Source organism: Phalacrocorax aristotelis, chromosome 15 (assembly GCF_949628215.1).
Source record: "Phalacrocorax aristotelis chromosome 15, bGulAri2.1, whole genome shotgun sequence".
In the NCBI taxonomy this organism is placed as follows: Eukaryota; Metazoa; Chordata; class Aves; order Suliformes; family Phalacrocoracidae; genus Phalacrocorax; species Phalacrocorax aristotelis.
In genome coordinates this window covers 9,451,888-9,476,398 of record NC_134290.1, presented here as the reverse complement: position 1 = coordinate 9,476,398, position 24,511 = coordinate 9,451,888, and the positions used below count along the sequence as shown (strand labels likewise).

At 40.6% G+C, this 24,511-nt stretch overlaps 1 protein-coding gene across 2 annotated transcripts; it reads left to right on the top strand.

The window, feature by feature from the left end:
• The first annotated feature begins 629 nt into the window (after positions 1–629).
• Positions 630–22,622, top strand: BCL7A (BAF chromatin remodeling complex subunit BCL7A). Of its 2 annotated transcripts, XM_075109857.1 has the most exons (7): positions 630–882; positions 5,125–5,233; positions 8,825–8,906; positions 12,375–12,471; positions 14,457–14,624; positions 18,364–18,485; positions 19,474–22,622. In XM_075109857.1, exons 2-7 carry the CDS (start codon positions 5,199–5,201, stop codon positions 19,543–19,545), a joined length of 576 nt encoding a protein of 191 aa, XP_074965958.1. In that variant the 5' UTR covers positions 630–882; positions 5,125–5,198; the 3' UTR covers positions 19,546–22,622. The 2 variants fall into 2 exon arrangements, with proteins under 2 accessions (XP_074965958.1, XP_074965957.1); XM_075109856.1 differs by lacking the exon at positions 5,125–5,233 and having other exon boundaries at positions 631–882.
• Positions 22,623–24,511: the final 1,889 nt, after the last annotated feature.

The window sequence follows — 24,511 nt, the reverse complement described above, 5'->3', positions numbered from 1 at the left end:
TATAACCACGGCAAAATAATAAAAATTTTATATTATGGATTTATTAAGCATCCTGTTCAACCAGGCACATGTCGTGCTCAACAGGAAGCATTGCCAATCCCCACGCACAAGGTCTCAAGTGTCACCGCGCCTTGCACAAGGGCCGGCCGGGGCTGTCGCTCGTGAGCCGCCTGCCCGGGAGCGGGGCTCTGCTCCGGCACCCCCGCGCCGAGCCGAGGGCCGGCGGCCCGGCCGCCTGTCACAGGCGGAGCCCGCCGGGCGCTGCTCCGCGCCACACACCGCCGCGGGGACGGGGAGTCCGCTCCCACAGCCCGGCGGCCGCCTCCAAACTCTCCCACACACGCGGGCGCCCGCCGGCCTCCTCCCACCCGCCCCGGCAGCTCCTCCGCAGGAACCCGCCGGTTTGTCCCGGCGCTTCCGGGACGGCTTCGGAGCTCCCGCCTCCCGGCCCCTTCCTCTGCCCCTCGCTCCTCTTCCTCCCCTCTGACACCGACAAAGGGACCCGGGGGTCCCTGCCGCACGCCGTCCCCACACAAGTCACAAGCCCCGCGCGCCAGCCCCTCCCACCTCGGCCCCCCGCGCGCGCGGGCTGGCGGCGGCGGCGCGGGGCGCGTGCGCAGTGCGCGGGCCCCGGCGGGCGGGCGGAGCCGAGCCGCGCCGAGCCCAGCCGCGCCGCGCCGCGCTGAGGGAGCATTGTGCGGGCGGGCGGGCGGACGGACGGACCTACGGACACCGCGAGCAGCGCCAAGCGCCGCGTTTCCCGCTGAGGCCGCCGCTGCCCCCCAGCAGCATGTCGGGCCGGTCGGTGCGGGCCGAGACCCGGAGCCGGGCGAAGGATGATATCAAACGGGTGATGGCGGCCATCGAGAAAGTGCGCAAATGGTGAGCGGGCCGCGCCGCGCCGGGACCCCGCGCCCACCGCCGCTCCCCCTCACCCCCCGCCGCCCCCCCGCTCCCGCGCCTTCCCCTCACGGGGCCCGGAGCCCGCCGGGCGGCCGCGGGGGGCGGGGAGCCGGCGGCACCCAGAAGCCATTTCGCTCCTGCGAGTCACATGAAGGCGGCGGCGTGTGAGGGCGAGAGGCGGCTCCATTGTGCGGCCGAGCCCCCTCCCCGCCGACCCCCGCCGCTCCCCGCTGTCCCCGGACCGCCGCGCCGCTCATCTCGGGCCGGGCTGGGCGGCGACGGGGGCGGGCGGGCGGCGGGTCGGGCCCGGCTCCTCCCGCCGCCGACCCCTACAAAGGGCCCCGGGAGCGGGCCTGGGGGAGCTGCGCCGCCGGGTCTGTGTGGGACTAGAGCTCAAAGAAGTGGTTTTGGTTGTGTTTTTTTTTTTTTTAAAGCGTTAAAAATACCCCTGTAAAGTGCCCAAGAGTTTATTTTTCATTACTACACGTGTATTTGTCCGGTTTGCCTTTCAAGTTCCCGAGGTTTGCACGTAAGCGCAGCAAAACCGAGCAGGATCGTCTGCCACAAACGCTCCCGCGGTTGTAGAGCCCGAGCGGAGCAGGGGAGAGCGCGTAATTGCCGCTGGAATTTGTTTTAAATTATATAATTAAAGGTTGTACCCCTCGTGAAATAATTCCCTTTTGTTAGGCCTTGAATGTGTTTTGGCATTTTCCGCTTTTGTCTTTTTCTGCTTTTGTTAGGGAGATCAACGTGAGGTGTTTAAACAATACGGTAAAACAGGCACGGCAATGTTCTGCACAGTCGGTCCAGGGTTTTTGGATGGGATAAAGAGCAGTGCCAGTGTGACTCGAGAGGGAGTCTTTTTCTTCCAGCAAGTTGACTGACTGTTCAGCAGTCTTTGTGCATGTATCTTAAAATACTTTAAACATTTGAAATCCACTGGGAAATCCCTTGGGTTAGTATTATTCTGCATAACTCAGCTTTTTTTTTAAAGCTGGTAAAATAAGGGGCACTTTTATCGCTATCCACAGCTAACGCTTTGCTTTTATGAAAAGAAAAGTGAAATACGGAATTTAATGTGTGGAACGGATTGTTGTGTTTTAAATGGCCTTGAGCAGATGAATGGCCCCGTTGGCTTGAGCCGGACAAAGAATCGGGACGTGTGTCCAATAACGCAGGGCACGAGATGGGGATTTCAAAGAATTCAGCCATTGTGTAGGGAGCCGGAGCAGCCAGAGCACCGCAGTTCAGTTGGTTTCAGGAACTCTCTTCTACTCGGGTGGTGTTTTTAAGTGCTGTTTGCTGACTGGTGGGCCAGCTTTGAAGGGTCAGAACAATGTAGAGCGATGTGACAGGACTTTTGTTCAAACGGGAGCGTTGTTGGATGTGTTGGGACTATTTTGTCTGTAGGTGTTTCATTCATGAGTGCAGCATACTTCCTTTGAATCCCAGTTTGTGGATTTCAGCGAGGAATAGAGACAGAAGCTTGGCCATTCAACAAAATGTCTAATTTTTTTTTTTCTTTTTTCTTGGCAAGAGCTCTCTCTGCCATCATGTCAGTTGCTATGGCTTCGTCTATAAAACAGAAATCTTACGGTATAAATAGATTTTGTACGTTTTAACCCTCATGAAAGACAACTTGCTTTAAAGGGTTCGTCTACAGGATCATGCAATGTTTATTTTGATTAGTGTCAGAAGTATTCGTATGGCTTTTTGTGTGTGCATCTCACAAGTATTTACGTAAGCCATTTTTCTTATTTTTAAAGGAATCATAATTTGAAGGTGAATCTCACGATTTCCCCCAACTGCAGTCAAGTACAGTGGGAAATTAGCAAGAGTGGTTCTGTGTCTTGTGGTCTAAATGTTTTGAAAAGATTTGGCTTGTTAAATTGAACTTTACACACTAGCAATTCCTGCATCTTCAGGAGAGTCACATAGGCAATTTCCAAGTGTGCAGTTTCATTTGCATAATAGGAGCAATTTGTTGCCATCCTCAGCTCTTCTGTGGAAATGCAGGCACTGAAGATTAAAATACCTTGCATCCAACATTTCACAGAACAGAGTTTTTTGAGACTTTTGTGCTCAGGGCGCTGCATGCTGAGGATGAGTAGAGGGGCATGCCGAGCTGTAAAGTCTTCTGATGCGTGCTGACCAAAGCTTCATCATCTGTGAAGGTGTGCAGCAGCCTTGCTGTGCAATATTAGCAAATGTCTGTACTGTCACGTCTATGAACGTGCCTACTGGAAAGCAGTTTCCATCAGTGCAGACTTTGTTCCATAGAAAATGTGTTCTTAGACAGTAAGCCCTTTGATGCTGGTACCGTATCTTTATGTGTGTTCGTAGAGCACCTAGCACTTCCGGTATTTCAGGGACTTTTAGTGGTAAACAGCGAAGTTGTTACGTTTTTATATTGAGATTAATGTAACTGTATCTCCTTTGTTTAAACCACTCATGAATAAGCATCTATTTAGAAAACACATAGCACGTGTCTTATTCTGTAACATGGTTGTGTTGTGGTGTTTGTGTGGCAAAAATGTTAATTTTCCATGGCTAAGAGGGTAGTTCTACTCTTTTTAACAGTAGTTAGATTTTTTTTCTTTCAGTCTATTTTAAAAAATCCTCTGAGATAAATTTATCTCAATAAACTGTGAAGGGTACAGGATTGTTTTTTGTCTTTGAAGATTGATGGGTATGTGTAGCTTATAAATGGGTTCTCAAGAAGAGACAGGCAAAAACTATTGTGTCCTCAATCAGCCTCAGAAAAATAATGGAAACACCCTTGTTTTATAAAAGTCCGATTTATTAAATGAAAGAAAATGCAGACATCTATTAAAAGACAAGTAATGGGCAGGAGGCAAGCATAAGTTGTAGGATGTCTTGGGAGGCAGTGAAATAATTTGCATGGGTGCATACCACTGCTGAGCTTTTGGACAGCTCTGCGAACATTTAAGGATGGAGCTGTGGTGTGATTGATGGAGATGGATACCCCAATTTAGAGAATACACCAGGATGAGGAAATCTCATTGTGTCGCCATGTCTTTGAACTGCAGTATCTTTGCAGAAGCCGTTTGACCTTTTTCTGACCCAAAGCCGTAATCAAGGAATAGCGATAGCACCTTATGAGGAAGAGGTGAGCTTGGACAACTGATGAAAGTACTTACAGAAAGTGCTAAATATTTATTATGGCAGGGAATTGGTTGTAGAGCCAGACATGCCTTGGGGTGTAGCTCAGAACAAAGCATGTTGTGTAAAAGTTGAGGAGCAAGGTCACCGCGGGCAGTAAGATCATGTTACCCGGTACTGTTGGTTGGGATTGCTAGCTGTGGCTTGATAGAGTAGACTTTCTAGACAATGCTGCTGTAGAACTTTTCTGTTCACTGTCTCCATTCACACTTGCTAAAATATTTTTGTGTGGTATGTAATGCTCTGAGATTGAGCTTCTACAGGTTTTGCTACTTGTGCTTCCTTCTTAAAATAGGCTTTCACTCTGAAAAGCAGTTATGACATAGATCTTCTTAACATGATGCCTCTGGAAAAGGCTCTTTGCTACTACCAGATTGCCACCCTAGTTTTAGCCCAGCTACATCGGCTGTGTTTGGTTTCCTGCTAAGATTGTAGTTCATGTAGTGCCAGTGGAAGTAAAAATACCCTGTGTATGTGCAGGAACTGTACTGAGGTGCTGTAGTGGCCCAAACATGCTGTTATCATGATTGAATTACGATATGTTTTCTCTGGCTCCTGATTATTTCTTTTTGAGCCAGGATATGCTCTCTGACTTCAGTGGAAGTTGGATGTACGTTAAAGGTAGAGCTGTGTCATGCATAAGTCGTGTTTCTCTTTAATGGGAGAGAAGGTGCTTGTTGCAATCTGGAACATAGTAGAACTTGCTTAAAGACATGCTGGCCTAAGTTAAAGGGGACTTTCACAATGCACCATATTTAGACAAACTCGGAGAGAAGGTGTCCTTAACCATTGGTCTTTGTCCATTCATGCTACATGGTACTTCATTGTATTTGCAGCGTGGTCAAGAAACACCATGTATATTTGGGGATACTTCATCTTAGTCACTAGACAAATGTCTGTGTAGCAATAGGCATGCTCTGAAAAGCAAGCCTTCCTTTAAAAAAAAAAAATCTTAATTTGTGCATCTTACAGCACTTTTTGTGTATAATAATGGCATTTTCTTTCCCATTCCCCTTTCTCCTTTGCTTGATCCCACAGGGAGGTCATAATTCTGTGATTTTCACCAAACTCTGTTGCAATGCAAGTGAGTGTGATGTGATAAATTCAGCATTATGACGTCACTTCGTGATCATCAACAGAAGATGGGGTATGTGGGAGCAAATCCTTGTGTAAATACCGATCACTATGATAAATGATAGTCATGGTAAAAAGCCAAACAAGTGTGAAAGCCTTTTCTTGAATGGTAATATATTGGCAGTAAAGGCTTTCTGTTTCTGTGCCATCAAATGTTTTTTAGCACTCATTGGTGCTGCAGAAGCTGCCTTGACACTTTATGTATAAGTGTAATATACACTGTTGTGTTTGCTCACCGGTATATTACTTTTATACATGGAATTTTATATTCATCTTTGGAGCTTTAGTGTTAATATGCAAAATATAAATATATTTAAGAGTTTTGGGCTACTTAGAATGGGGAATTGAGTATATAATTATGTAAGTTCTAGGATATTAGTATGCCTCAGGCATAAGCACTAAAGAAGTGTTGATACTAATGCTTAGTCTACGTACCCTTGGCTGTCCTTTAAATGCTGTGCAGATACAGTTCAGAATCTAGAAATGCTTTAACACAATTTCAGATAAATGTAAGGGTGTTTCTGTTGCATTGATTACTTACTGAATTTACTACAAGTAAAATATTTAAGATACTTTTCAGTGTGGAAGATTAAAAGAAGAAAATATTACTGTATATATTTTAAGTTTTGCCATTTTCCAGTGTTGTTACTTCTGAGTCATTCATGGAGTAACAGGAGAGGTTTGAAACCAGAAACAAATGGGCTTTTTTGTAAAGCTATGGAGTTGTCAGCTAGACATGGGCAAGTAAAGTTGGTAATTGCCGCGTTTTTAGCCTGATTAACTCTCAGGTTGCTGGTGTTCCATCAACCACCTTTTCCAGTCCACCAGTCAATATAGAGATCACCTATGTAGTATAACAGGGGACGGTGCCATAAAAAATATTGCCTAGAGATTGTTTAACGAAGGTGGAGTAGCATTATGGGGGTGGAGTTCTGGTCAGGGTCTCAGGATGAGTGGGTTCAGCAGCAGATCCATTTTACAGACAGGAAAACAGAAACTACTTAAGGTTTCACAACAGAATGGGCACAAGAGTTCATTAATTCCTCGTTCCTACTCGGGCATTTGGTCAGCAAGAATATTTTGTAGTTTGTACAGCATTTAGCAAACTTACTGTTATGAGCAGCATCAGCAAATTGTCAATTCTAACTAAATGTAGAGGGAAGTCCCTGACCAGCAGGTTTGGATGGTGTCTTTGCACAAAAGATAAAAAGTGAGTGTTCAGAGTAGAACTGGTTTTGGGGGTTTGGGTGGTTTTTGTTTGGGTTTTCGTTTTGGTTTTCAAATGGAGAGGCAATAAGTATTACAGGTAATACTCAAAGTTCTGTTTACAATAAACATCTTAAATCCTGAAGTTATTTTACCCTGTTGATCTTAAATGTCTGAAAGTCATTACGTCTCTTTGTTAACAAATTTGTGTTTGTGCTGCCAATGATTTTATTAAGTTTTAGGGGAAGTTGTCTTCTTTTTTCTTATTAATACTTCTGTGGTCTTAAACCTTCAAGACTGTGAATGCTTACACATGTAAAGTATTTGAATAATAGCAGTGTGATGTTGGGTTTTCTTTTTAGCCATAAGTGTTTGCAGGACTGGGATGTTGGTGTACTTCCATCACAAAATATCCTTATTCCCATTGTTGTCTGAATTACTGTGTATTGAATTCGGTAAAAAAAATAATCCCTATAGCTGAGGGTTATCAAAACTTAAAGTGGTACTTAAGAAGCTCAAAAGAATTAAAATGTCAGGGCTAACTTTAATACTAGAAGGAAAAAGTTACTAATATAGGTTTCCTCCTGTGTTCTACAGTCTGTCCAGTGAAGATGCTGTGTGAGGCTGCTTTGAGATGCTAACAGGTATCTTGAACTTTTGGTTTTCCAGTGCAGCATCTCTAAGTAATATTTTGCTGTAGGAAAAGACTAAAATCTTGATTTTTTAAAAAGTATTTATTCACTTCTCCCCACACCCAAAACAAAACCCCAGCTGGTTTTATCTCTGTAACTTCAAAGGTTTTGCTAAGTAGAAGTAAGTTTAGTTTGTCTTGTATCCTTAAAAAAAACCCAAATTATATCATGATCATCTCTTCACAATTAAGTATGCTCTCATTATTGACATGCCCTCATCACCACTGTCATTTTTATCACATCTAGCAGTAGAGCTCCAAATTAGCATAAAATTGGGTTTTGACATACTTCAGCCATCTAGTGTTCCCAAATGGATGTATCTAAACACACTGAGGAGAAAACTGTGCTCCAAGAAGAGCAGTGGGAAAGAAATTAATCTGAAATAGGTTTGTACTTTAATTAAAATATCCTTGTGGACAGATCCATAACTTATCAAATTGCCATGTATAGCTTTTTTTGTTTTTAAACAGGGAAGTGTCTCCTCGAAAGGGAAAACAATAAGATGGGCTTTAGCAGCTAAAACAAATAGTCAGGAGGATGTTTGTGGCATTTCTACAATGTGGCTGCTTTTGATTCTGGAAGCCCTTTCTAAAAATGGAGATATCACATATATATTTGGAGTCACATCCAGCTTCTCCCATCCTGCAAAGAACATTTTTAAAAAACCTATAACTGGATCCCAAATCTATTATTTAAGTGTGTTTTTAAAAAAGAAAAATGCTTGAGATCTCATGCCAAATTAATTTCAGATGTTCCTGAATAATTAATGGCATTGGTCTTTGTTGTTAACTTTTAATCGATCCATTTGCAGAGCTATATTACAGACCCAAGAACCAGCAGTGGTAATCTGTGACCTGAAAACTGATCACAGAAACGTGATGAAATTTCTCTGGCATTGTGGACCTTCTTTTAATATTCTGATGTAAAGAGCTCAACTTAACTAAATGTTCAGCATCCTTTCCATCTCCACGCTCTGTGTCTGCGTGACCCCCTAATGTAGTGATGCCCTCCAGCCAGATTTCCTTCACAATTTGTCAATGTCATGACTTCATGGGTGGCTGGCAGGGGTCTGCACAGAGTGCCGTAGGTTATGCTTTTTCCCCCTCTGATAGCCTTCTCAGCCTTTGCTGTCCAAGAGTACTAGGCTCTCCAGAGTCTGAATTCTGCATCACGGCACATATTGCTACCAATAAGGCTGCTGGTTCAAGGGCTAGAATTTTAGAGCTTTCTGACAGGAGTGTTGAGTGAATGTTAAATTGCCAGCAGCAGCAAATTTCTACCCAAAAATAAACCTCAGATGGTCAAAATGCATTTAGATTTCTAATACCATTAAACAGCTTCATGACAATCAAACCACACTGCTCTGTCTAAAACCTCTTCTGCTCTCTGCAAACTTAAGTGAAAATTGTAGGCATCAAATCTGCATTTTCAATAGCTGTTCTTCTTAACTGTGTCTTTAATCCAGACCTTATTACTGCTACTGCAGTTACTCACCTAGTCAAGTAACAGCCCTGAGAAATCTGGAGGTTAGCAGTGCTCTAACAAGTTTGTGAAATGCAAAGAACAATTTGCACAATGCAGTACTAAAGACGATGTAATAGAGATCATCCTACTTAATAGCCTATTTAAATCCTTGACAACTTACAATAGTAGATCACTTTCTTTTGAATCTGAAACTTAACTTCTCCTGCATTGTAATTTTATAGGGAGAAGAAGTGGGTGACAGTTGGCGACACATCCCTAAGGATTTACAAATGGGTACCAGTAACAGAGCCTAAAGTCGATGATGTAAGTATCCTGCAGCTGTCTTGCTTGTTTCAAGATGTAGACACTCTCGTTTAGGGAAAGTCAAAAGAAGAAATGTGCTCGCTATTCTTTGAGCCTTTAAGCTAAGACTGGTGTGGGTCTTGCAAGCATTTGAATAGAAGAGCTCTAGGGACGTGTTGATCTCTACAGAAAATGATGTTGATGATGGTTCAGTGGGTGGCACTCTTCGTGGAGTCAGCTTGGATCAGTTCTCAGATAACTCTTAAACATTCAGCTTGAAACTTATTTTTGAAACCTTTCTCTAAACTAATAATTGAGTGGCAGTGAGGAAAAGCTAAAACATTCATTACTTTCCCCCTCTTTCTGCCCAGTGCTTTAAAGGAAAGTAGCTGTTTTGGAACTGGGTGGAGGATGTATTCTCTCTGTGCATCGCTGCTGTTTTGCTCAAAAATACGTGCAAAACACTGAAGTAAGGGGTAGGAAAATCGTGTGGAACTGAGATCACTTGTATTAAGATGTCCAGCCCAACCAATACAGCAGACATGCTTCTATTGTAATGTGTGTTTCCTCTTGCTAAATGTTTTGTGTATGCATCATGTTTACTTTCTTAGTGTGTACTCTTCATGTGCCATGATACAATTATGTGGCATAAAAATAAGTCTAAAAATCAAAGTTGATAGGGCTTACAAATTGTTTTTCAAAATGAACATTGCTCTTATTTTGTAAGTTGGAATATTATTATAGAAAGAAAACTAATCCATGGTACCACAATAAATTAATGATACAATAGAATATATATCCTAAATCTGCTATTCCTTCCTTGGGCTATCATGTGTATTTACTTCATTTGAAGTATAAGTTAAGACCTTTCTGGAAGAAAACTACTATGTTAATAAATGTGTAAAATGATGGTTTTTCAGACAAGACAGTGTCATGATCTTGTCTTATTCAAAGTCCAAATTCAAGACCTATTTTTGATTAGGGTTGTTTTAACTGAGTGTGTTTCTTTCTGTACCTTTGGTTGTACCACAGATTTCTGTGACTGTCAGAGTTGTGGTAAGCCTCTTGTATTCTTCCGATTCTTGAGCAGCATCTCTGTGATGTAACCCCTTGTGAATTGGGAAACCTTTTGTGGTTTCTTTACAGAAACCTGTTCATTCTTTATAGTTGCCAAATATTTGGTCTTGATTTTATTATTTACAATACATAGCAGGAGAAAAGCTCTACTATCTGTGTGTGAGAGAGAGAGAGGTTTAGGTTATTTAGGCTAACAGCTTTTGAAAATCTTTTTACCACAGTTAAGGTATGCCTGCATGATGGGTACCATGGAACTTTAAAATAGAATTTCTAGTGAGTTTCTGGATGAATTTTCAAGGTGACTGGTACCTGAAGTCAGAATCTCTGTTAAGAAGAATGAGTTTATATAACGGTCTCTATGTGCAGAGTTTAATTTACTTTTTGAGCCATCATCTTTAGGTTTAGGCTCCACATTTGCTGAAATTGGGACACTTGTTCAAGACCAGTTACTTTAGTGTCCTACAGTCAGATTCTGTTCATTACAAGTAGAGGCTGTTGTGCAGCTGCAGTTGTTGCAGGCTTGATGTCGTAAGGTTTCTGTCTTTTTGCTCTGGAAGTTCTCACAATTAAAACAAGTGCACATGTTAAAAAAATAACTATCAGGTAGGTGCCATCATGGCTATTTAATTTTGTTGTGAGCATCCTTTTATATCCAATTTCATCCACCTGTGAAGGAGCAGACATTATACTTGCTTTTTACTAGAATAGGAGAACAAGATCTATTTTACTGCTCTGTGTTTCAAATGGAAGTTGTCTTTGATTTTAGTGAACACAGATCAGATTACACCCCCACCAGCACCATGTTGTTCCTAAGACACGTTGACATTTCTTTGAACTAGAATTAGATAGGTTCTTTCTTCCTGCTAGTGTTGGAAGTTGTTGTAGAACCTCACCAGTGATGGTTAAAGCTTTTTAAAAAAAACTTTTCGGCTCAAATTGCTTGTGGTCATTTTCCACTATTTCTCTTGTGGCAAAAGTGTCCCTTTGCCTTAAAAAACCCAACCAAACAAAAACCAAATAACCCCGCCCAAAACAAACCACAAACCGGAGAGATTATGTCCCCTCTAAACTTTCATTTTACAAAGGTGAAGATGTCCATGTGCTTTCACCTCTGTTTCACATATTAGGGAATAAAATCTGGCTTCTCTGAAGTAAAAATGCAATTTAAAAATAAGCCTAATAATCTATTAAAAATAGAGGGAAGAGCCCTTCTAGATATCACTTGTTGAATTTCTTCTGCATTCCTAGAAAATATTTGATTGTGGTTTTAGTTCCTTCCCTCGTTGGAGGACACTGTCTGAATGGATGGGTTGCCGAGCGTTCTTCCAAGAGTCAGGCTTTTAATTGTCTTCTCAGCAGGCACGCAGGATCCTCCAAAAGCAGTGCAGCTGGCTCTTTCTCCTATGAGACTGATTACGTCACCTCTTAATTGAAAATGCTGCATCCCTTAGCAGACGCAGATTTTCCACGTGATGGATGCCACTGTCTCTTCCTTTGTTTTAATGCTTGCAGTCCATACTGTTGTTTGGTCATGAACATGATGTGACCTATTGTTCATGTAGGAGTGTCTTGCTTATGCTCTTTGTTTTAGGCCAATCTGATTTTCCTTAAGCCATCTTTTAGTTTTAATGAAGAAACAGCGTTAGCTGTGGAGGAGGAGGCCTCTGCAGTGCTGGTCATTGAGAAAGAGATAAAAAACTGCCTCTTTAGTGTCAAAATTCTAGACCTGTTATCATTCCTGTTGTGCATGCATGCATATTGTCTATGTGTATTCTACAACCTTTCTGATGTAAAAGGGAGAATGTACTGAGGTTTGTAGCAGTGTGTTGATATGCATAAACCATACAGTGAGCAGAGCTATGAGTTCAGAAATCGGGTAGCTTCATGAATCTTAGCCCTGCCACTGATCAGCAATGTTTGTCCCTTTTCCTTCTGTAGCAAAGATTCTTTTGACCTTCCTTTTGTAGCAATTTGGACTGAGTACAAAGTTAGCAGCCAGCACCTCCCAAGTTCTCTGACTCAGTTTCAGCAAGCCATTTAATCATTGTGCCTCAGATTCCCTGTTTGTAGAATGAGGCGTATTATTGAGAACTTCAGTAGTTTTTACAAAAATTATGCAGTTGTTTGAAGACAGAAACTGTGTTTAAGTGCTAACCTTTACTAGAACTTCTGGATAAAAACTTGTATATCCTAGTGTTTTGTGTCATGAAGAATACGATTAGAAAAACAGCCCTGCAGTTATTGGGACTAATGCATTATTGATAAAGTCAGTTATTATTAGATTGGCTTTATTTCTCACTTGAAACTGAGAGATGCTTATGGAAGTAGTGAATGGGAAGGGGTTTATATTGCAACACGGATTTATCTTCATGGTGATAGTCTCATTTGTTTGTGGTACCTTTTGTTTTTCAGAAAAATAAGAATAAGAAAAAAGGCAAAGATGAAAAATGTGGCTCTGAAGTGACCACTCCGGAGAACAGCTCCTCTCCAGGGATGATGGACATGCATGGTGAGTGGGAGAAGGTCAGCCCCGATTACCCTATTACACTGCAATGAAAGTATAAGCAAACAGTGCCAAATTCTGTTGCTTAGATGTATGTATAACGTGATTGAGTCAAAGTGAGAACAGTATCAGATACTCGTTTGGTACCTTGAACTTCTGCGGATATACTAACAGTTGTTTAAATGTAATTTTTGTATGGGCTGTGTGTGGGGAAAAAAATTGTTAGTGGAGCTAAATATGAAAACAAAAATAGAAATATCTGCCATTCAAAATGCTACACTTAAGCGAAGTAGTAACTCTTGTCACTTTCGCTGCTTGAAGAACCAAAAGATCCTGAAAGCTTCAGTGGTACATACTATAATTTGTGCAGGTTTTGTACTTTTTAACTTTAGAGGTCAGTCAGGTCAAAAGAATTCTGCAATAGCCAAGAAAGCAAGCTCTGGTTCTGTGGTGTCTTCCTTCTGCTTCAGGTTGATGAAATTAACTGGTTAAGAAAACTCTTTTTTGCTTGCCAGTCAGGTGCTATTAGGTCAATTTTTTTTCATTCTATTTTTTTCTCTAAAACGTGAACTCTTGAGTGTTAACCTGGTATTTATTCCAGAGGAGCTTGCACAGCTCAGCTTTTTTCAATTTTTTTACCTTTTAGGTGTTTGGATAACAATTATGGCTGAGAATGCAGCACTATTTGAGCTGATAAGAGAGGATTGTTTTTTAGTGGGTTACAAATTTTTCATTTCCGTTTCATTTGCATTTGTATTGCCTCCTGGTTGGTTTTTGCAGTATTCACAGTGAGTATGGTCTTGCGATTAAAGGTTTGAGCAGGATTTTCACAGATCTGGATTAATTTTTAATCTCGTTCAAACTTCTTAGCTTTTGCCTTGTCAGATCATTTAATTTTCTTAAGTCTTTTTTCTCCCATCCATTCAGTGAATATACGACTTGCTTTTTTATCATATATCACTTGTGTTTTTAAGACATGCTGTACAATTTCATGATAGACTTAATCTGATCTGGCTTCAAGCTGCTCTGAAAAGAGATGGCCCTGTCATCAGCTGTGTGTTTCTGAAGTCCTTTGGATGTAATGATTGTACAGATGCAGAAGGAGGTGGATTGACCTGCATGTTAGTAATTTAATGTTTTGTTGGGTTAGTTTTCTTCGGGGAGTGGGAGCTTCCCTCTTGGTTACCCATAGTTGTTAGACTGGCTTAAAGATTACAGGAAGTTGCACCCCGCTGTTATTCATAAAGTATTAGATGAGATACTTAAAGCACTGTCATTGGTTTTCACAGGAAGCGGGTATAGGCAGAATATTTCCTGTTAACTAGAGAGACATGATCTGTCCTGCAGAAGGTTACTGTGATCCAAGCTTTTGGAGACTAGAGAATATTCTGGACAATTATAACTTAAAAAGTATTGATATTGGGACTGGAGGTTAGATTTTTACCTTGATGGGGTTTTGTTGTTGCTTTTTTGTTTGGTGGTTTGGTTTTGTTTATTTTCTTAATCTTTTACCTTCAGGACACACTTCAAAAAACTATCTGCTCGTCTGAATATTGTAGTGATGTGTATTTGTAAGTCTGCAGCATGGACACTTAATTAGCCCTGTGTTATATGAGCTATAAAATGAGACTGTCGCTTCAGTTGATCTGTTTTACTTATAGTACAAAATTCTGGGTTCTTTTGGAAGCGATCTCTGTAAAACAGTCTTGGTTTTATTGCATAATATTAGTTAGAGCACCTTTTAAAAATTTTCTGGTTCTAGTAACTGCTGGAAAGCTCCTGCATTATGGCACAGGCTGCAAGGGCAAAAATTGTGGTGGTGTGGAAAAAAGTTAGATGTAGTGTTAGTTTGAATGCTAGGACTTGATGATAGTCTAGCTTGTTTGAGATCATGTGTTATTGGGGAATAATACAGGAAAAATATGGAAGAATTATGGTGTGCTTTTTATCTTGTCAAATTAGACTTCCTTGGTTTTAACTCTTGTTAACAGATGACAATAGCAACCAGAGTTCAATAGCTGATGCTTCTCCGATAAAACAAGAAAACAGTAGTAATTCAAGTCCAGCACCAGAACAGAACTTGGCAACACAAGCAGACGGCACTGAAGTAAAGTCTGACGAAACTCAGGCAGAAGCAAAGGAGCAGCCTGGTTCAGAAGGTAAGTTGAAAAGACCATCTTCAAAGCCAAACAAAAAATGTTATTCTTTAGTGTGTCATTTTTTTGCTTATCCATTTTAAGAACTGAATAATAACAGGTTGAAAGAAATGGTTTCTGAATTATATGAAAATGGGCCATAATGTCTCTGGCCTACTGGTGATACTTCCATACAACTGGAAAGGTCAGATTGTCTCCTCTCTGAAAAGACCTTGAATGTCAAAATACTTGGTTTATTGTTTTCATAATCTCAGTCTTGAAAATAAATAATTTAAAATAATTTAAAATAATTTTTTAAATGGCTGTTACTATGTAATCACACAAATCCTGGAAAGTATTACTTTTGTAGATCCGTTAATGTTTGTTATCTCGTGTGAAAGTAAAATAGAGGTGAGATACTTTGAAATTATTTTTTTAATTGTGTAAGCTCTAAGCTTTCTTTTTTTTCTTAACCCTGCTAGTTATTTATTCAAAAGTAAGATCTGAATTCTGTCCTAATTTTCTAAAAGCGTTACAATATTTTACTGCAGTTGTGCAGAGATTAAAAATACATGTGGGTTAAGAGATTGTTCTGAACGTCAATCTTTAAATGGTATTTTGGGTAATTGAAACGCGCTCTGTGTTTATATTCTTGGGAAGATAACTTCCTTCATCCTATTATAACAGATAAAAGATGTCCTTAACACCATTCTAATGATTTGGTTGCAGAATTCTTCCCATAGCAAAGCAATTAAATTACGCCCTCCTGCTGTAGTTCGTAGCTCAGTAGATCCACTAACCAATTTAAATTTAGAGCTTTTATCTTGGTAATACCAGGATGGTTAAGTGTGTTAAATGTTGTCATTGTTAACTGGGGTTAAAATTTGACAACTGAATCATCACCAAATTGAAATAAGTCAGAACGCCATATCCTTCAAAGAAAGTCTCAGCTGGCGTATTTGGTCAGGGTAAATATTAAGGATTTACTCCTAGGTCTAATATTGTCTGAACCTGCTTGTGTGAAGTTGTTACATAGCATAAATGCTCCCCTGACTAAATTTAGGTCAGGGAAAATCATACCAAGTTCTCTGGATTAGTTCCAGAGCCAGTTACTGTAAAATCAAAGGGAGGAGTAATGGCAAAAAATACCCGTTATTAATGTGGGTTTTTTATTGGTTATATGCAGTATTTAAAAAGTTATTAAATAATTATTTATCTACCAAACTGTTATGATCAGTCAAACCCCTGGAATTGTGACATTATTCAACTGGATAGGGTTGATGACCTTGTACATCTATCTCATGTTACTATACTGAAATCGGGGAGGTCCCTTAAAGCTAGGGGACAGTTTGAGTGGTCAGAAATGCCTCATGTGGACTTACATAATCATAGAATCATAGAATTGTTAAGGTTGGAAAAGACCCTTAAGATCATCGAGTCCAGCCGCTAACCTATCACTGCCAAGTCCACCACTACACCATATCCTCAAGCACCACGTCTACCCTTCTTTTAAATACCTCCAGGGAATTAACTCAACCACCTCCCTGGGCAGCCTGTTCCAATGCCTGACAGCCCTTTCGGTGAAGAAGTTTTTCCTAATATCCAACCTAAACTTCCCCTGACGCAGCTTGAGGGCATTTCCTCTCATCCTATCGCTTGTTACTAGAGAGAAGAGACCGACCCCTGCCTCGCTACAACCTCCTTTCAGGGAGTTGTGGAGAGCAATAAGGTCTCCCCTCAGCCTCCTCTTCACCAGACTAAACAACCCCAGCTCCCTCAGCCGCTCCTCATAAGACTTGCTCTCTAGACCCTTCCCCAGCTTTGTTGCCCTTCTCTGGACACGCTCCAGCACCTCAGTGTCCTTCTTGTACTGAGGGGCCCAAAACTGAACACAGTACTCAAGGTGGGGCCTCACCAGTGCTGAGCACAGGGGCACTATCACCTCCCTGCTGCTGCTGGCCACACTATTCCTGGTACCAGGATGCCAGGATGGCATTTGCCTTCTTGGCCGCCTGAGCACACTGCTGGCTCATGTTCAGCCGGCTGTCAACCAACACCCCCAGGTCCTTTTCCTCCAGGCAGCTCTCCAGCCACTCCTCCCCAAGCCTGTAGCATTGCATGGGGTTGTTGTGACCCAAGTGCAGGACCCGGCACTTGGCCTTATTGAATCTCATACTGTTGGCTCCAGCTCAACAATCCAGCCTGTCCAGGTCCCTCTGTAGGGCCTTCCTGCCCTCCAGCAGACCGACAACTTCCACCCAGCTTGGTGTCATCTGCAGACTTACTGAGGGAAAGAAAACAGGTGCATTCAGAACATTTTGCTGTGCAAATAAGTCATTGCAGGCAGTGGAATAGCTTGGGGCGTGGCAGTTTAAAATACAGATCCTCTTGCCCAAAGGCCAGCAGCAGCATGAGCAGTAGCTGCCAGTAGCAACTGAAGAGAACACAGCAGCGATGAGCTGTCTGCTCTGGAAGTTGCTCTTAAGTGTGTTTTTGTCACTGGGAGATGTGCACATCACAGAGTGCTGCTTAGCTCAAGTTGCAGTGTATGCTCAGACATACACAACAGAAATTGGAAGAATTCCTTCTGACCCTTGGGACTTGTTTCTTTATCAGTATTAACATCCTTTTCTGGTGAGACACGGAAAGGAAGATGATTCCATCTGAGTTTGCTGTATCTGAGCTTTGAGACTGCTCATCATAGGTGTCACTTTACGTCAAATTCTGTCGGAGGAACTTTCAGAAATGCTTGTGATGCTCTTTATACAGTACACCACAAAAATATCCATTACTCGCTGGTTATGTCATCTTCATTAACCAAGGTTGTCCAAAAATTTTTGGACTGAATGGGTTCTAGTCCTTACACTGTTCTTAATGCAGATACTGAAAGAAATTTAACTGACCTTTTACAATCAAAGGGGTTTGGTTTTGGGTGGGATGTTTTTTGTGTTTTTCTTTTCTTGAGTCTGCTTCTGGAAATGCTGTGTTAAACTTTGATCTTTAACCTGTAAAGACACTTTAACTGCCCCATCCCTTCTTCAAGCGGATGGGTGCTTTAACCCCGAGTCCTCTGTAAGTCTTGCTTTGAGAGAGAGAGAAGGGTTTAAAAAAAAAAAGAAAAACTCAAAATCAAACACAAAAATTGGAAGCAGGTAAGAGCTGTAACAAGCTTAGAAGACTTCTCCAAGTATGCACCAGAATTAAAAATTCTACAATCTTAATGGTTAAGCTAGTGAGCTGAATTTTTAAATCTTATCTTAAAGTAGTATCAAGCAAAGGAGTGGATTTGAAATATATGGCTGAATTTAGATTCAGATAACTTTATTCTCTCTCCTTAGCCACACAGTTTTAGATCCATTAATTATCACAATTCACCCCTTTTTTGTAGTTGCCTTTTACTTCTGGTTTGAAGCAAGTTTCCTTGCGGTCAGTCCCTTTGCGAAGTTTATGGTGAAACTTGTTCGCTAATAGTGTTAATGTCGTTCTGTCACAGGGTATGCGGCAGCGTAGCTCCCTCTAGGGACTGCTTCCAGCAATTGTATCCTGCCGGCAGCGTGATGGCAGAGGTCTGTCAGCAGCCAGGGGTAGTGGTCGTGGAGTTTGAGCTTAATTCATTATATTCATACAGTTGTTATGTATGTTATCATTAATGGTTACACGTGGGTGAAATGTATGTGTTTGGGATGATGCTAATGAGAAGACATCCTAAAAGCTCCTGCTGAATGCTTTTATTTTTGTTTAAAATTATTTATTGAAATTTCAGATACCTCTGATGAACAGAATTCACAGTCTTCAATGGAAAATTCCATGAATAGTTCAGAGAAAGCAGAAATTCAGTCCTCTGGAGAAAATGATATAATTACAGAGGCATCTAAAAACTCTCAGGTAACTTTAAGCGCAAAAGGCCAATTACTTGGAATTTGGAAAAGAGTATTTTTACCAAAAAGCAAATGTAAGGAGGCCAGTTGTGTATTAAGACTGATTTCCAAAGGTGAGGACAGTAGAGCAGCTGTAGAGTATTAAATGTGCATGTATCTGGTTTTGTGGTTAATTTGACTGGCTTCTTGCATTTCACATAATTTGAACAGTAAGACTAGATTGGTCTGATTTACTTCAGACTTTCCTGAACCAGTCTGTGTTGATTTTGTAAAGGAATTTTAATGTTCCATGTTAATAAAATTCTTGGACCTAAGCTGCTGGACAGGCCCCTTTGAGGACCATTCAGAAGTAAAACACCTTCCATAAAAGTAAATGTCTATAGCAGTTAGAAAAGGTAATTTTTGTAGATTCAGTGATTGAGATGTTTGGATGTTTACTGAAAGGTATAGTGAAAAATTCTGGATGGGTGGGAGAAGGAAATCGTCCTTGCAGTTGTCCCCCTCACACCGAGATCCTCAGGCAAAGCACTGCTCAGTCCGTTGGTTTTCCTTGCAGGTGGCTGGCTTGTTTCAGTGCACACCTTGTGCTTTCCAAACCTTGCGTACTCTGTCCTGCAGAGGTTGCTTTGGCTACAGCAGGAGAGAAGTTGTGTGCCCTTGGTGCAGGTTGTGCTTGAGTGTGGAGCTGAGGGAGGTCCCGGGTATAACCATGTGTCAAGCCTGTTGCTTGGAATATTCACTGGTTTTTAGCCCGGAACTAGAATTTTGCCTTTTGTCAGTAGACGACAAGTGTGAAGAAGTTGAGGTAAGACGTAAGCAGAGGAGCGATTTCAGGAAGCTAATGCACTTGGTCATGTCATTCTCATATCCAGGGATGTATGTATTTTACAAATGACGCACCAGGGAATTTGTTCCTGCTTTTTGTTCGATGTTTATGGTTCCTGAAATTCAGTGCAATGATAACATGGTTGTTTTTCTTTTCCCCCCTCATTAAGGACTCTGAAGGAGTGCCACCTTCTAAAAAGATGAAAGTAGAGGCTTCCCAACAAAATGTTGAAGAGATTTAGACTATAGATTTTTCTGGTCAGTTTTTATGTAAGGTACATCAGTGGGCTTAATTATAGGACAACCTTACTTAAGCATCTTCTCTTGGATGAGGACAGAACTCCTAACTTTTCAAGTTACCAAGCAAAAATCCAAGAAAGCCTAACAAAGGTTTAACTTCTCAGACACTGAAAACTTTTTTCCTGTGAAACAAACATTGAGAACTTTTAAGTTACTGTCTCTGAAATGGTTGGAGTAAACAACTCAGGAGGGGTCTACGCACTGTTTCTAAAGTCAAAATTACAATTATGTTGCTGCTGTATTTTTTTTTTTCATTTCTCTATTTAACATTGTAAGATATTTAAGGATGGTACAGGTCAGGTATTAGCTTTCATGTGAAGTTCATTGTTCTGGCGTGATGTCTGCTTTTGTTTTGTGCCTTGTGTTCTGAAAACAGTGCTAACTTAAAAGTTGTTTTGCAACTGTCTCCTTTGCAAAGTGGCCTATGTTTGTATAATGCCATGTAGTAAGGCTTTCTTCTCTTTTCTCTCTTTTTTTTTTTTTTTTGTTTGGGGTTTTTGTTTTGTCTTTAATTTGAAATCCCTGGTGCTTATATTTTTAACAAATACAGATCAGGAAGCCATTTTCACTCTTGGAGTCCAAGGAGAAAAAGGAGCTTGATATTTTGTTTTAGCAACTATAGTGGAGATCTTTTATTGAATGCATGGCATTCGCAACTGTAAATTTGGTCTTCTAAATACTTAACTTCATCAGAAGTTAACATGATCTGTTTACCATTTATACTCCAGATCTGAATATATACTATAACACAGCAGTTAAAATACTTACGTATTAGGTCCAGATCTCTGTACTGGGTACAACTTGCTTTACAGAAAAGTTCCACTATGTACATAAATAGGATCAAAGGGATTGATGCACAGTGAATTTATTTTCAATTGGTCTTTTTTGATATCATGTTTCACTGAACTGGATTTCATTGTACTGTTTCTTTCCAAGATGTTTACTTCTGTGTTCCACATTGATACTGTATTTGGGATTTTTTTTTCTTTCAGCAAGTCTTGTAAATAAGCCTTGTTTCCATAGTCCCTACATCGTTAGAAATGTTCCTTCTTTTTCAATTATGTTGAAGTATGCTTATGTTAAACTTGATTGAAAAGCACTGAGTATGTGCAACTCCCTTCAAATTCATGGCATGTAGAAGTGCAGAACCACCTGCATCAGGTCACAAGGGCCCCATCTTGCAGTGGGCTTTGTACTTCCAGGGTGAGCTCCCCATTATAAATACCTGGTGTCGGTGGGAACCGCTTATTTCTCACTTCAGTGCACGCACGTACATACAGATGTACGTACATACGTATTGCTGGATCGGGCCCTTAGTTTGTCTTCGCTTTGTGTGGGAGATGGAACTTGTAATTTAAAATACGATCTCACAGCTATGAAAATGGTTGCATATAGTTTGTAAGCTAAGAACTGTAAATACTTTTTTAAATAAAAAAACTGCTTCCAGTTGATACATTTTCATAATTAGCTCTTCATTAAGCTTATTTATTTCTGAATTCTCCAATAGTGAAAATGGCTTGCACTTAGACTACTGCATTGCGTTTGCAATTACCACTTTATTATGAAAAACAATGGGGATGTGGGGGGAGGGAACAGAGGGAGGGAGGAGTGGGGAGCCAATACTGACCTTCCACACGATGTTTGTAGGACTGAACTCCAAGTAACATATGACACTCAGTTTTGGAACTTTTCCTTTATGTTGAAATTAAACTTTTTGGATTTTAACTGAATAAAATTTGATTGCAAATCATTCATGAAGACAGTGTGCTCCCTAATTAAGTTTTTGGGATTTCTGGTCCGATCATGAAGTCCATTAACACTCTGAAAATAAGGAAATGAGGAGCCAAAAACTATATTTGCACAATATATGCAATGAAACAGTAGAATTCTCTCTTGAATTGTGTGTATGCCTAAAATGTGGATAACTGGTCAATGACGATTGATTTGTATGTATATTGCATTCAGATTTAAGTGATATTTTGTGAGAAGTTCTATTGATATATTAAATGGGCAAATCTAGAAAGATTCAAACTTAAAAATATTTTTTATTTACTAACTTTTTGTTGTTTTTAATGCTAAAACAAATCTGATGCCACCTTTGACAAGTAGTCATGTTTACTAATCCCGATCTTCAGGTGCATCGCAGCAAGTTTTTTAATTTTAATTTTGTAGATGTTTCCAAGGGAATAAATAGACTTTTCATTTAGAAACTAATTCCTGTACTTTAGGAAGAAATAAAATATATAAATAGCACTAAAAATACCTCAAATTTTTCATTAGATAGAAGCATTTATTGGCATTATTGACATCAACAGGTTTAATTATAAACTTCCTTTTCTCTCCTGTGGCTTCTGCTCAGAACTCATTGTTCTGTGGCTTACAAGACAAGGCATCATAACCATATTCCTAGAGGCTTTATTTCTAAAGTAGTAATGCTTTATTTACAGCTTATACAGAATACATTCACAACCTTTTTTTAACCAGAGATTCTAGTGACAACAGACAACTGAACAAGCAGATAGATTTGGGTTCCTTAGACCTGTTATTGTCAGTCTCTAAGGGAAGAGACTTTGACATTATCTGGTATGAAGAAATCCAAAATAGTGTATAAGACTGTTATTAGTCTTTTTTTGAAGTGCCTGATAACATTTATGGGCCAACGGATGTGATTAAACACATTTTAATGCCAGAAAGTACAGATGGGACCAAACCAGAACATCGAATTTAAATAGACCTGAGGTTTGAAACCAGATCTAAATCCAGCTTTTTTTGGCTTGGACCTATCTCTACCAGAAACTTGTTTTATGAACTCAACTGTAAAAGGGTTTATTGAAAGCATTGAGACGTGGAGCAGAAGGAGAGATGTTATTTTCTTCAAGATGACTGAAAGTTCTCATACAGCTAATGTTTTAGAAATAGTGCAAATATCAAGAAGTGCTTCCTTGCTACAATGCTGAATGTTGGAGCTTCAGTTACAAATAAATACAAAAAAAAAAAAAAAAAAAAAGAAAACAAGAAACTAGAGCAAGCAAGTAAATTAGCTGAGTTTGTGGAACATGTGGGAAGGCCTTCCGAATAAGCGATTTACTCAGCCAAACATTTTATAGCAGAACTATTCCTTGGAATTTTTATGCTTGGGAAAGTAGTTGTTAAACATTCCAAAAAGTGCTGGCACTTACAAAACAACAAAAATATAATCGACAAGGCAGTATATAATATTGGTTTTGGGTGGCTATCTTCATAAACATTGTCATGTTTTGGAATGTTCTTTATATCTAAGGGCCTGTTAGAAGGTGTAAAGAATTTTGTTTTCTTCAATACCTAATCGTTTTCCATCTTATGATTTGTGTGTGTGTGTGTTGTACAGCAGTATAATTTTTCACTTATTTATTCCATCGGTAGTTATGGTTTGTACAATGTACAATGGTTTCATTTCAAAAATAAAATTAAAAAAAATCACAACATGAATGCTGTGTGAATATTTTTATCAAGAAACTTAATCTTAGTTTGGCTTTTTAAAATTTACAATAAATTTCTGTTTTTATAAATAGTATTTTTAAATGTGCATTCTATGGTGTTGTCTCATTTTGTAATGTGACAAATTATCCACCTTTCTGAGTAGACCAAAGTAGTCTTGATATCGTAGCAGGGCACTGTGTGGGCAGGGGCAGTTTGTTGTTGCAACAACAACAAACAAATAGACATGGCCAATGTAATTACAGCAACCTGCAGAATAACTTGGTAATTTGAGGTGTTTACTGTTGGCTCGGTACTCGGCTAATGTGTTGTGGTAACTTAAATTGGAGGGAGGAGGGCATAGCATGGAAATGTGCTTCAGTTTGGAAACATGCTCGAGTCTGATGCTAGCAAGGGTAAAACTCCCTAAGAGTCTTGGAAAGATTCTTTACATTCAAGATGGCTATAAAGCGTTCAGCTTATTTTTAGTGTTCTGAGCACTCTGTCCCAGAGTAGCCTGCATTTTCACAGGCGGCTGCACTGGCCTGCTGGCTCACTGCTACCAGAAGGGCGAGTCACAGCTAGCTTGGCTGCTCCCAGCTTTGTTTTATTGCTTCCCTTGCATTTACTGGGGTGCTCAGAGCATCCTCTCATCAACCACTTAAATCTGCTAACCTGAGAAGAAAACTACCCATTTTAGTTAGGTTTTTTTTCTTCTCTGGATTAGTGAATTAAATCAGCAGACTTACATAAAGGAATCATATGTAGGGTGGAACTGGAGAGAGAAAAGAACCAGTAGAAACAAGGTTGTAATTCCAGATGGGTCCCAGAAGGAAAGGCCTCTGAACAGGTAAGGCTTGTACCAGTAAAGGGTGAAGGAGTGAGCAACACCCTAGCCTAGAAGCAGGGTATGGAGCTGGAGGTTGGCCCTGCGGTTTGCCTGGGAGCAGGATGGGCAGAGGAGCCAGTGGAGTGGTAACGGGATGGCTGGGCTCCCAGTACCTGCAATCAGCCCCACAGTCTGAGGCTGTGAGTAAGATTCCATGAGCTCTTGCGCTTCGTCAAAATGGGAATGCTTATCTTCCTGTCTGTAGATTTAGGAGGATAATCTCTTACCACTAAGTATTGTGGAGTACACTGTGGGTATATTTTTAAACAGCTTGAATGTGTCTCTGTTCAGTGTGTATTTTCTAAGTCGGTAAATGTCTGTCTCCTCCTGTGCTAAAAGACTGTACTGTTGAAGGAACATCATCAGAAGATGATGGCCTGTGTTTCACCGTGTGCTGCAGATTGCTGAAAAGTAACAGGAAGAAGAAGCATACTCAAAAGATGCTGCTTTGGCCCCTTAGTGTTTCCCTGTGCCTGCTGGAATTCCTTACCGTGGAGGAGGAGAGGATAGCCGGGAGTCTTTAGCTGTTACCAGTCACCTAAATGTTGATCTTAAAAAGGCAA

Bases quoted from the DNA above. Each gene is read 5' to 3' on its own strand.
- BCL7A (XM_075109856.1), top strand. From the start codon at position 791: ATGTCGGGCCGGTCGGTGCGGGCCGAGACCCGGAGCCGGGCGAAGGAT. The intron at 8,907-12,374 runs GTAAGTATCCTG...TTTGTTTTTCAG, and splicing joins CAGAGCCTAAAGTCGATGAT to AAAAATAAGAATAAGAAAAA. The intron at 12,472-14,456 runs GTGAGTGGGAGA...TCTTGTTAACAG, and splicing joins AGGGATGATGGACATGCATG to ATGACAATAGCAACCAGAGT.